General features: G+C 54.4%; 1 protein-coding gene and 1 long non-coding RNA gene across 3 annotated transcripts in view; both read left to right on the plus strand.

The window, feature by feature from the left end:
• The first annotated feature begins 3,741 nt into the window (after positions 1 to 3,741).
• On the plus strand, positions 3,742 to 9,083 carry FOXA2 (forkhead box A2). 2 transcript variants are annotated; one of them, XM_066386971.1, is made up of 4 exons: positions 3,742 to 3,885; positions 5,377 to 5,682; positions 6,543 to 6,612; positions 7,627 to 9,083. In XM_066386971.1, exons 3-4 carry the CDS (start codon positions 6,544 to 6,546, stop codon positions 8,932 to 8,934), a joined length of 1,377 nt encoding a protein of 458 aa, XP_066243068.1. In that variant the 5' UTR covers positions 3,742 to 3,885; positions 5,377 to 5,682; position 6,543; the 3' UTR covers positions 8,935 to 9,083. The 2 variants fall into 2 exon arrangements, with proteins under 2 accessions (XP_066243068.1, XP_066243067.1); XM_066386970.1 differs by lacking the exons at positions 3,742 to 3,885; positions 5,377 to 5,682 and having other exon boundaries at positions 5,896 to 6,612.
• Positions 9,084 to 12,260: 3,177 nt separating this feature from the next.
• LOC136406799 (uncharacterized) overlaps positions 12,261 to 12,346 on the plus strand; it is a 41,369-nt gene continuing 41,283 nt past the window's right edge. The window contains exon 1 of the long non-coding RNA XR_010751708.1: positions 12,261 to 12,312. This is a non-coding gene — a long non-coding RNA (uncharacterized lncRNA). The remainder of the gene's footprint in view (positions 12,313 to 12,346) is intronic.

Consider the following 12,346-nt stretch of genomic DNA (forward strand, 5'->3'; position numbering starts at 1 on the left):
TAGGTTTCCAGCAGCAGATGGGTTCTGAGTCCTGAGTCTGGCGGGCTAGGAAGGGGAATTCTGGCATCCTGGCAGTTAGGGAGGGTCAGTGTGGTTGGAGGCAAATGGGCGGAGAGAACTGTCAGGCAATGAAGACGGATTTACCACTTCTAGTTTTATCAAATCACATCTCTACATCCAGCTCTGGACATACACAAGATGAGTGAGAAAAACAGTCCTTTAAGGGCAGGGCTATTCCACCTGTGGTCAGAAACCTGTGCCACTAAGAAGCTTGTAGAATGCAAACTCCCAAGCACCTTCCCAGATCTGCTGAATCCGAATCTGCATTTTAACAAGATCCCCAGGGAGTTCCTGTGCACAAAAAGATTTGAGGGGTGGTAGAAGGTCTAGTTAATTACCTCAGTCCCAGTGGGTCACCTTTGCTGTAACATGCTGTCCCTCCCTGTAAAATAAAGCTCCTGGTTTTTCAGGAAACTCCAGGACCTTTCCTCTGGACTTACTTGTGGAATTAAAATTGACACTGAGTGAATGCCAGCATGTACATCAGAAACATCCACACATTCCCTGTGAGCCAGCCCAGAGCTCTCACACAGACAGGACAGGGTTCTCAAGCCAGCGTCCACTACCAGTGGGAGCGCATCCCTGCTGCCTTTTTCCTTGTTTTGAAAGTGAGAAGCGTGTGTGATGGAAAACTGAAACTCTAGAGAGATTACAGATGGTGGTGGGACAGGACTGGCCCACCTAGTGCTCCTGTGCGCCCGCACTCTGGCCAGACCTATCCTGCTGATGTCATGCTGACCGCTTCAAAGGGCTGAGCCTTTAGTTTTTCTATCAATTCTGGATCAACACGGGCAGAATGTTTGTTGGGTTTTAGTGCATCCCTGACAGCAGAAAACAGGGGAAAACAAGTGCTGTGCTGGAACCTGTGGCAGGAAGAAGGGAGGAAATAAAAGAAGGAAACAACCTCTCCTAACACCTGACTTTGCTACGTTGTTCAGGGCTGTTTTTCCAGCATCTGGAATATAGTAAGTCCTTGTTAAATATTGGATGAATGGACCAGAAATACATGAACTAGTCTTCACTGTCACTTCTTAATGTTAGAGCAAGCTATATATTATTCTTTTGTGTTTACACAGAGTCCCCCCCACACACACACACACACATCACCCCTTATCACTTTGAAATGGAAACAAGAAGTAAATAAGTGCTGCATAAGCATAAGACTCAAAATCCATGCTTGGCCAAACTCTTTCTGATCTCCACATCTGTCAGATGCTTCATTTTTTTCATACTTATTAAAAGTATGTTTATCCACGTGAGTAATCAGTATCAAATGGAGCTACCTCTGAATTATCTCCCTGTTTAAGGCAAAGGCTTCCTAAGAAGGAATACCATGGGCCTGATTCTCCAGGTCTGTGACTCACTCTCCACGGCTTGTGTTCTTAATGAAGTTTACTGCTTGCCTTTTCAGCAGGAATAGCTGAGATTTCCTCCTAGAATAACATCTAAATGTATGAAATAGCTCACAGGGCCACAAATGTAGACTCATCTAATTTAGGCATCCCTCAAAGGGCCATTTATTCTCACTCACGTTGACATGTTATTATTGCTACTAAAAGTTGCTGTTTCTTTATTTTTATCTCTTCTAATTATTTTAATTACCTGTTATAATAGTCCCACATACCAGAAATGTGCTTTAAAAACTCAAGAATGGTAGACAGGATGCCAGGTATATACCAGAAATATTTGTCAAATCTAGGATCCAAGTGGGCAGAGCATACCAGGCTCCCCAAAGGCCCACACAGATGGGCGTGGAGTCAACCCGACAATGAGAAAAGCAATAAAAGATGAACAATCCATAAGTACACCCAATCTTCTAAACAGTATCCAGTTCTACGTCCACAGAAAAAGATCTACATGCCTAATTCCTAACAGTATCCTGAGGACAGGATACTCCTTGCCCTGCAACAAGTTAGGGAATCATCGCCTGTGGTTGGCATGAATATCACTGTCTACTTTCTGACACAGGTAAGAGAAAATCCTTGTTTGTTTTTCAGAAGTCAAACCCCTGATTTATTGAATGATGGCTTCACTGATCTTTTTTCAAGTGTAAGAACTAAACAAGTAGCTGTACCAGTTATTTTGCTAATGTTTCCATGACATCGAATCTAATAATCTAACTCCATATTTTGACATAAAATAATAAAAATGCAATGAGAAAATAATTATGAAATAAAATTATACTAATTATACTGCACAAAATAATGTAAATCAAAGATATAATTATTCTACACCCAAACACGATTAGGGCAGTTATCACTGTATTGATCTTATTTTATTATTATTTGTTATTACTTATTTTCCATCTTTTCCTGTGAATATTACCGAGGAGAGGCAGATTGTATGCAGGTGCGCTGTATATTAAACTTTTGCCCACAGTGATCACCATTTTTGGTGTTTCTGCAGAAAAATGTAATATGCTGAATATTTCCTGCAGTCTTTCCCATAAATCTCCTTTGATAAGATAACACTTAGCCTAACTTTTCAATTGTCCCTTCCATAAACAACTTGTGTGTTGGTCATCCAAGAACTAGGAAAGCCAGAAAAAGAGTATCTAGCTGAAGGTGTGCTCAAGTAGATTACTTTTAATCGTCTGATTTTTTTAAAAAAAAATGGAATTTCAGAAATAACAACCCACCCACAGAAAGTGAAATGTTGATTAGAACCTTTGACAAAACTATCAAATATATATGTGCCTGTTCTTTATTAAGACCTAGGATTCACTGAGAATTCCACCCTGTGAATATAGAAGTGTGGGCCTCTGACGTTTTGCCAGTCCAAAGCTGATTTGAAAGTGAAATTTGTATTTTCACAAGACTTTGCCAAGTCACCTTTCTGTCTCCTCTATCTTAACCTCACCTGCAGACCTGCCTGATCATGCCTAAAGCAAGGCCTGTCCAGGATGTGTATTCTCTGAAAGGCTTCAGGAATTGGATACTGATCAACTGAATGCGGCTTCCCCCACATTTGATATTTGACCGGTTATCGCTTAAGGAAGTTGAGTTCTGTTTGTCGATGTCGCGTTCCCCAGACTAGTCTGACTAGTTTCCTATGACAGAGGGCTCTGGGAGGAAGGAGTTTGGTAGGAGAGGCGGGATCATAGCGTCCTCTTTACAGGAAGAAAAGAGGAGGCCCAGATTTGAGCCCAAGTCGAATCCACCGGTACAGCATCTAGAGGAAAAACAGCATGCTAACCCCAAGCATAGTCGGTTATAAGGCGGCTTTATAAGGAACCGAGGTAGCACCGAATGAAAAGAAAAAGAAGACACGAGCCAAGGAAAGCTTTGTGGGTCTCAGACCCAGATGGGTTTACACTAAAGGGGGATCAGGGGAAATATCTGTTTTCAGCCCGAGTTACCCGGGAACTTTTTCCTGGAGAGAAGCTCCCGGAGCAATTTACAGCATTCCAGCGTGGGGCCGTCGTGCCAGACGCTCTGAATAAACCTTTAGAAACCGAAGCTGCCGGGAAGGACCAGGAGTGAGGAGGGGAGGTAGCGCCTCCGAGACCTGGGCGCTCGGATAGGAAAGCGAACCCCAAGCTGGGCGCACGTTCCTGATCCCTGTGGGACCCCTCGTGCTGGGTTCCGCCTGCTCGCCTCCCCCCACTCCGTCCCACCCACCGACCCCTCCCAGCGAAGGCGCGAGGCGGCAATCCCGGACTCCGGCGGTGTCACCGCGCCGGGACCCTCTGCGAACCCTCGTCGACTCTCGAGGCAAGAGGAGGCCGACTGAGTTTGCGCAGAACTTCGGGGGACTCCAAAGAAATGCCAAACCCCCTAGAGGCGTTTCCGGGAAGACCGAGAGGCAGTGAGCCAGCGTTGCGGGGTGAGAAGCACGGGAGTAAACGGGGGTTTGCGTTGATCCCGAGGGCCTCGCGGCCGACAGGGGGCGCCCTGTCCCTGCGGACGCCGGTGACGAACGCTCCCCGGAGTTGGCGGATCCTGGCCATCGAGGGGAGGAGAACTTGCAAGGTCCGCTTTTTAGGAAAGTAGCACCCCTTCCTTCCGCAGACCTCTTCTCCCCGCTCCTCTCACTCCTTTTGCTCAAGGAAATTTCTAGAACCATATTTCGACTGGGAGCTAAAAGAGAAAAGGGAGTGGATACTAATACACATGCACAGACTATATATATATATATATATATATGGCCTGTGTGTGTGTGTGTGTGTGTATGTGTGTGTGTATGTGTGTGTGTGTGTGTGTGTGTGTGTGTGTGTGTGTATATATATATATATATATATATATATATATATATATATATATATATATATATATATATATATATATATATATATTTCATTTTCAGTTCCACACACAGAGAAAACTGGCGTTGTTTCTCGGGATGTCTCTATCTGCTTGGAGTCTCTTTTCTATTGAATGTGAGAAGCACCTCTGGGGAGAAGAAACAATTTAAGGGTGTGTGTGTGTGTGTGTGTTGTGTGCTTTTCTGCCCTCGGCCGGCGCAGAAAGTTTTGAAAACCAGGCAGCTCTGCCAGTGTTCACCTTCTTTTCCAAGTCCTTGGAACTCTGTAACAGATGCTGGTGCTCTGGTCACTCTGGCTTTCCCTTTCCACTGCCCCTCCCAGAAGCCCTCGGCGGGACACTCGGCTTCAGGGTGAAGCAGACCTTGGCTTTGGGGGGTCCTGCCCTGAAACTCTCTCAGCGGTTCATTAACGCCCTCAGTATAAGTGAGTCCAACCGTCCTCGGCATTCAGCGCAAGGACGCTGCCACCGGCTGCAGGGTTGGTTCGAAGGGATGCAGGGCCCGAGGGACCGGGGACAGAGGGCAGGGCCGGGAGCGCCCTGAGTCTGCTGCTCTTCCCTGCTGGCCTTCTAGCCTGATTCACCCGGACCTCCCCTTCCCAGTGTGCATCCCCTGTCTGCCTGCTACCTCGCTTGTTTTTTGCCAACATTACCCAGAACTTTGGAGAGGTGGGCCAGGTGCCCACGGTTTCCTAGTTTTCCTCTGTCTCTGAGGTGGAGATCGCAGGGCCGGATCCTCAGGCCCCGACGGGTGTTTAGAACCGAGGAAGGGCATCCAGTCCGAGCACCTGTAATACCACACTTCCCCCCAGATCTGGGCCCACTGGGCTCTTGGGGCTGGCTCAGGGCAGATGACAATTGGAACGCAGAAGCTGGAGCAAAAATTAAAAGGAAGTCTATGGTTGCTAGGGTTTCTAATGCTTATAAAACAGCCTCCTCGGGAAAGCAGAGAGGACGGAGACCCTCCTGAGGTGACTAAATGTGTCTAGTATTGATTCCTGTCTTCCTTTCTCTCCTCCTGCCTCACCCCCACCTCCTGCCCTGTTTGTTTTAGTTACGAAATTCTGTGGGCACCTCGGTTGTGACTGAAAAGTAACCTTGAAACACAGCGTCCTGAATGTCAGAGACAAATTACAGCCTCCCAACCGTCGGCTGCAGCTAGCGGGGCCGCGCGCGCCCCGCGCCCGCCTCCCGGACCGCGTTCCTCCCGCCGGCCGCCCCGCCCCCGTCGGCCGCCGGAGGAGACGAGAAGCCGCGGCCGGAGCCGGAGCCGGAGCCGGCGCCCCGCGCCTTCCGGGCCGCTCCGAGTCCCAACTGGAACTGGGAGGGGCCTTCCAGGAGCCGCGCGGGCGAGTTGAAGGTGTGTACACAGTTTTCCTAAATGCGACAGCGCTTTGCAAAGTGGCTCTGTCGCCGTCTTGCTGTTTTGACAGGGAATGAGCCCTGAGAGCGGAGAAACCGCTTTTATAAGGCTCCGCGGAGGGAACCGGGGCGCCGAGGCCGGACGCGCCCTCGGACAGGAGCGCCGGGCGCCATGGGACGGGGCGGGGGGCAGAGCGCGGGGCGGCCCCCGGGACGGCTCCCCCCGGGGCCGCGCTCCGGGCGCCCGGGCTGGACGTGGAGAGAGGGGGCGGCCCGGGGAGGCCCCGAGCCCGCCGCCCGGCTCGCGGGCGCCGGGGGCAGGTGCGGGGCCGGCCGCGCTCCCTCTCACCTAGGTGTGAGCTGATTATTCAAATGCGCTGCCCGGGGTCTGGGGATTGGAGGCCCGCGCCGCGCGCCGCGCTATATCACCAGGCGCCCACGTCACTGCGGCACTTGGCGGCTCCGCGGGCCGCGCCGCCGCCTCTCCCCAGCCCCGCCCGCCCCGCGCCGCGCGCAGCCCGCCGCCCGCGCTCCGCACTGCCAGCCTCGGCCTCCGCCCGCAGCCCGCGAGCTCGACGGCGGCGGGGACGGGCGGCGGGAGCTGCCGGCGCCGCGGCTCCGGTCCGGGCCGCCTCCGGCCCTCGGCCCCCTCCTTCCCCGACTTCCCTCTCCCGCCCCCTTCCAGCCGCCGCCTCCGGCCGCCCCGGGAGAGGGAGTGGAGCCGCGAGGGAGGGAGGGGACAGCGCCCGGCAGACTTTTTTTTTTTTTTTTTTTTTTTAAGGGGGTGGGGGTGGGGGGTGATTGCTGGTCGTTTGTTGTGGCTGTTAAATTTTAAACTGCGATGCACTCGGCTTCCAGTATGCTGGGAGCGGTGAAGATGGAAGGGCACGAGCCGGCCGACTGGAGCAGCTACTACGCCGAGCCGGAGGTAGGCACTGCCTTTCCGGGGGGACGTGGGGTGGCGGCGCCAGCTCCTTCCCCAGCCCCGGGACCGCTCTCCCCGCCGGCATCCCCCCTCCACCCCAGCAGCTCTGGGCGGCCGCCTTTTCCACCCTCCTTTCCCTCAAATGGGTCTCTTTTTTATACGACACACTGTTAGCCTTGAGATAATATTAACTTTGTGATCAAATATTGACTTGCGGCGCCTCCAAATCCTCTTCGTGGCCGAGCCACGCACTATCCTAACAGAGTTATGTTTGGCAGCGCGCGGCTGGGGAGGGGTGGGAGGCCGGCGGCGAGGGGGTGGGGAGCCGGAGGGGAGACGGCGGGCAGGGGCTGGGGCTGAAGTGCAGGCGGAGAGTCCAAGGCGGGAGGACAAAGAGAAAGTTTGTGGCTGCGAAACCGCAGCTGCGTGTATTTCAGTGCGCGGTTCCCCCCCTGTCCCTCCAGCCAGTGCCTCCTCCCGGCCCCGGATTCCGCACAGGCAGCGGGTTTCGGTTCCCCTGGGGCCAGGAATGTGGTTCCGGGAGGGAAACTGAACAGAGAGGACCCTGTGCCAGTCTCCTCTGGAGGCCACCTGGTCGCCCCGCACAGGGTCCCACAGGTTGCTCGTTGAGGTCGAAGCGGCGTCAGAGGCGGCAGCACCGACTTGGTCCGCTGGCCGGAGCGCTGCGGAGACTGGGGAGGGCAGACGCACTGGAGGTGTCCGCACCGGGCCGCCCCGGAGCCTCTGTTCAGAACCCTGAGCCAGTGGGAGGGGGGCTAGCGACTAGTCACGCGCGCAGACCCGAACCTCGCCGGCCGCCTCCCCAGGGCCGGTCGTGGCTGTTTCTGAGTGAAGCGGCCTCGGTGTGCCGGTGGGGGGGTTGGAGGGCAGAGCGAGGAAGGACCCCCCCCAGAGGCCTCCCCGGAGGCGGCGGCCGCAGCTGTCCCGGCGGCTGCGGGGTCAGGGCGCGCTCAGGTGGTAACGCCGTGCGCCCCCGTGTCTGCGTTTTGTCCGCAGGGCTACTCCTCCGTGAGCAACATGAACGCGGGCCTGGGGATGAACGGCATGAACACCTACATGAGCATGTCGGCGGCCGCCATGGGCAGCGGGTCCAGCAACATGAGCGCCGGGTCCATGAACATGTCGTCGTACGTGGGGGCCGGCATGAGCCCCTCCCTGGCCGGCATGTCCCCCGGGGCGGGAGCCATGGCGAGCATGGGCGGCGCGGCCGGCGCGGCCGGCGTGGCGGGCATGGGGCCGCACCTGAGCCCCAGCCTGAGCCCGCTCGGCGGGCAGGCGGCCGGGGCCATGGGCGGCCTGGCCCCCTACGCGAACATGAACTCCATGAGCCCCATGTACGGGCAGGCGGGCCTGAGCCGCGCGCGCGACCCCAAGACCTACCGGCGCAGCTACACGCACGCCAAGCCGCCCTACTCGTACATCTCGCTCATCACCATGGCCATCCAGCAGAGCCCCAACAAGATGCTGACGCTGAGCGAGATCTACCAGTGGATCATGGACCTCTTCCCCTTCTACCGGCAGAACCAGCAGCGCTGGCAGAACTCCATCCGCCACTCGCTCTCCTTCAACGACTGCTTCCTCAAGGTGCCCCGCTCCCCCGACAAGCCCGGCAAGGGCTCCTTCTGGACCCTGCACCCGGACTCGGGCAACATGTTCGAGAACGGCTGCTACCTGCGCCGCCAGAAGCGCTTCAAGTGCGAGAAGCAGCTGGCTCTGAAGGAGGCCGCGGGCCCCGCGGGCGGCGGGAAGAAGGCAGCCGCGGGGGGCCAGGCCCCGCAGGGCCCGCTCGGGGAGGCCTCCGGGCCGGGCTCCGAGGCGCCGGCGGGCACCGAGTCGCCGCACTCGAGCGCCTCCCCGTGCCAGGAGCACAAGCGCGGAGGCCTGGGGGAGCTGAAGGGGACCCCGGCCGCGGCGCTGAGCCCCCCGGAGCCGGAGCCCTCGCCCGGGCAGCCGCAGCAGGCCGCGGCCCACCTGCTGGCCCCTCCCCACCACCCGGGGCTGCCGCCCGAGGCCCACCTCAAGCCCGAGCACCACTACGCCTTCAACCACCCCTTCTCCATCAACAACCTCATGTCCTCCGAGCAGCAGCACCACCACAACCACCACCACCACCACCAGCCCCACAAAATGGACCTCAAGGCCTACGAACAGGTGATGCACTACCCGGGCTACGGGTCCCCCATGGCGGGGAGCCTGGCCATGGGCCCGGTCACGAACAAAGCGGGCCTGGACACCTCGCCGCTGGCCGCGGACACCTCCTACTACCAGGGCGTGTACTCCCGGCCCATCATGAACTCCTCCTAAGACGGCTGCGGCCCAGCTACCCAGGACAAGGAGGAGAGAGGAAGCGGGGTGGAGACTCCGAAGTAGGGGTGTTGGAGACGTGGAAGGGGGAAGAAATCCAAGACTCGCCCACCCTCAGGACTGCAGTCTGCCCTCACCCTCTGCAGCTCTTCCCTCCCAAGCACGTGGGCCACACTCACCTGTATCGTTCTGTATGAGGAAGGACAGGGGGGAAAAAGACAAACAGTCAAAAAAGACAAAAAAAGAAAAAAAAAAAAGGCCCCATAACTCCCCGGTTTCCACTACTGTGTAGATGCCTGCTTCTTGAAGCATCTGCGAGTTCTGATTTTGGTTGTTGTACTCCATTACTGTTGTTGCAGGGAAGTCTTACTTTATTAGAAAACAAGCAAATGAAAAAAAAACACAAAACAATCCCCCACAAACTTTTGTGACTCAGTGTAAAACAATGTAGTTTTAACAAAGAACCAGAGAGTTGTGCTGTTGTTTTAAAAGAGGGGGATAACGATGTAAGGGTCTATTGTAAATGACCAAGAAAAAAAAAATGCATTCCCGCTCTTGACACAGTGAAATCCAGGTCTTGGGTCTGATTAATTTATGGTTTCTGCGTGCTTTATTTATGGCTTATAAATGTGTGTTCTGGTTGCAAGGATCAGAGTTTCACAAATCTATATTAAAGTGTTATTGCCGGTTTTATTTCTTGAATTGTCAAGATTTTTTTTTTCCTTTTTCTTACTTTAAAAAATAAACAGGTCTGAAAATTATTTTCAAGTGGAGGGAGGAGACCCCAGCTGGCTGCAGGTTTTTATTTGGGGGGGGGTGTTATTTTACCAACATTTTATTAACACTTTTATACATCTTTAATTTGAATGGGTTTTACAGAAAATACACATGTACCCATTGACCAGATCTTCAATTATTTCACTGTACTTGTTACATTGCATATCTGTCCCTCTAGCTACACACCATGGTCAGTTTGTCTTATATTTTAAGGGCATTTCAAAATAAATTTCAGACATCAGTACACTTCTCCCTAAACACTTCAATAAACACATCATTCAGTAGAACTCAATACTGTTTATGGTTAACTTTTAGATTTTGAGTTTATCTTTACACACAATGAAGCGGAGATTTCAGGTTGACCATTCCAGGGATTTGAAGCAAGGTTATCTTTCAAGCTGGGAGCAAACCACATACCTTGCTTTTCCAGCTGGGCCATGTAAAGGTTCAATGTTGTTGACATCTTGGGCCCTAAGGTTGGCTTCTCTGGGAAGAAGCTTGGATTTTATGTTTTGCTGTATTTTCCATTCTAGCCTCCCCCCCCCCCTACACACACACACCTTCAAGTAAGTGAGCCCAGACTGCATTTGCAATTTCCTGATGCTGCACTTTGCCCTTTCATCGCTGCCTCTCTGTGGCTCCTCGTCACCCTCCTGTGAAATTGGAACGACGTCTGCACTCCAGGTCCCTATCCCAGCTTTCTCCTTCACTTAGGTGTTCTGCATCACCTTGGCAGACCTGGCTGAAATCTGGGAATAGTGCGGCATCTGGAGAAACAGATGGTTTTCTCCTGGAATTGGTTATACGGGGATTGCTTAGGGTGATGTTCCACGTCTCTTTTTAAAAGTAAGGAGTGTTTGGGGTGAAGCAGAGACAAGAGGGTGTCTTACGGGGCTTGCCAAGTGAAGGTGGCCAGTGGAGAGACCCCAGCGTCTAGTGGGTCTTCCTCCCCATCTCTCCCCGCGCCAGCGCCCGTGTGCAGCGTCCAGTTAGCCGGATTGGCAAACCGGGATGGAGGGGTTGAGATGATGAGGGGTGTTTTGTGAGCCTTAAAAAAGAAATCAAACATATAAAGAAATACCCACAATAAATTATTTCAATCATGCTGTCTCTCCCCACAGACGCCTTAAATCGGTTGCCAATCACAGTGGAACCCCCGGAGGCGGACCGGGCCTGGGTGAGCGAAGGGGGCCTGACTCTGGCTGTGCCCAGCGCGTCTGCGGGCCCGCAGGCTGGCGGGAGAGGCCAGGAGCCGGTGTCGGCGCGGCTCCCTCAGACGTAGGGCCCTCCAGGCCCGGCTAGTGTGCTGTGGGGAAGGCCTCTCCGCAGGCCTCCGAGACCGGCACGTTCTGCCTCAGCTCTGAAGCCCAGGCTCCAGTTTCGGGGACTAATCTTTGAGCTTCCTGGCCTCCCAAACCTGGAGTGTCCCAGCTTCGCCCCAGCCCTGGAGACCGCCTCTCTGCGCGCCCTCTGCCACCTTCAGGGGTCTCTGCCCTCGCAAACACCAGCCTTCCCACGCGCTCGAAGGGGGTTGCCCTCGCTCCGGCCACCCTCTCCCGCCTCTAAATCCTTGTTGTTAACACGCCACATTGTCCCGAGCAACACAAGGCAGAGAGATCGGGGCGGTGGGGGGGTGTGGTATCCGGAGGCCGAGTCCAGCTCTCTGGGCCGTCTCTGCCCCTGGCCAGGACACACACGTCGTGAGCCCGGCCTGAAATGTGTTTCATTATCACATAAAAGGCTCCCGTGGCGAAGGAGCGAAGAGGCAGGGCTGGGGGCCGAGTGGGGCACAATGGAGGCTGAAAGCGCTGCCCTAACCTGCTCTGTTTCGTATCGCGCGCCCATTGTGCGAGGGTCGTTTTAAACTACTTAGCGGCCCCCCTCCGCCGATCCCGCCGATAAGATAGAGTTCTGTCCGAATACATAGAAAGGATGTCGGGCAGCGGGCGCTTCGGGGTTTCTGCGCCTCTTCTCTTGCACACCCCACCCTCCGACCGCCGCCCCCCGCCCCAGCCCCCAGCTGACGAGCTCACGGATCCCACTCTGCCTGCCTACCCCGGCTCCAAGTACTGTTAAGGTGCAGCGTGTCTTTTTTACTCTCTCTCTCTCTCTCTCTCTCTCTCTCTCTCTCTCTCTCACACACACACACACACACACACACACACACACACACACTTTAAATTCCTTTTTACCCCCTCCTAACGCGCGCCGGTTTAAGCAACCGTGATCTGTGAATAAACAAAGTCAGTAAACAACCGAAAAAAACATTCTAGATCCGAATTCCAGGAGGGTAAACTTTCCGTGCCACGTCAGACTTCAGTAAATTTGCACAGATATTATATTGCCTCCCCCTCCTTTATTATTCTTTTTTTTTTTTTCCAGGATCCCATTGTACTTAACTGAATTTTATAACGCTGATCGATATCTTGGTAAAATATTCATTTTTAAACTAGCGGGCAGTGAAATCTTTGCTTTGTGTGCTAAAGTCAACAGTCGCTGGGTTTGAGCTCAAATAAATGCGGGGATGCCTGGGCTGGGAGCAGTCGGCCGCCACCCTCCGCGCGCTGGACGCTCCGCCGCCCGCTGGCCCGAACTCCGCAGGTAGGGAGCGCGCCCGTCGGGGGCCGCGCCCCGG

This window comes from Saccopteryx leptura, chromosome 5 (assembly GCF_036850995.1).
Source record: "Saccopteryx leptura isolate mSacLep1 chromosome 5, mSacLep1_pri_phased_curated, whole genome shotgun sequence".
In the NCBI taxonomy this organism is placed as follows: Eukaryota; Metazoa; Chordata; class Mammalia; order Chiroptera; family Emballonuridae; genus Saccopteryx; species Saccopteryx leptura.

Excerpts from the sequence above, each read along its gene's own strand:
- FOXA2 (XM_066386970.1), top strand. The coding sequence starts at position 6,526 with ATGCACTCGGCTTCCAGTATGCTGGGAGCGGTGAAGATGGAAGGGCAC. Across the intron at positions 6,613-7,626 it reads GCTACTACGCCGAGCCGGAG|GGCTACTCCTCCGTGAGCAA; the intron begins GTAGGCACTGCC and ends TTTTGTCCGCAG.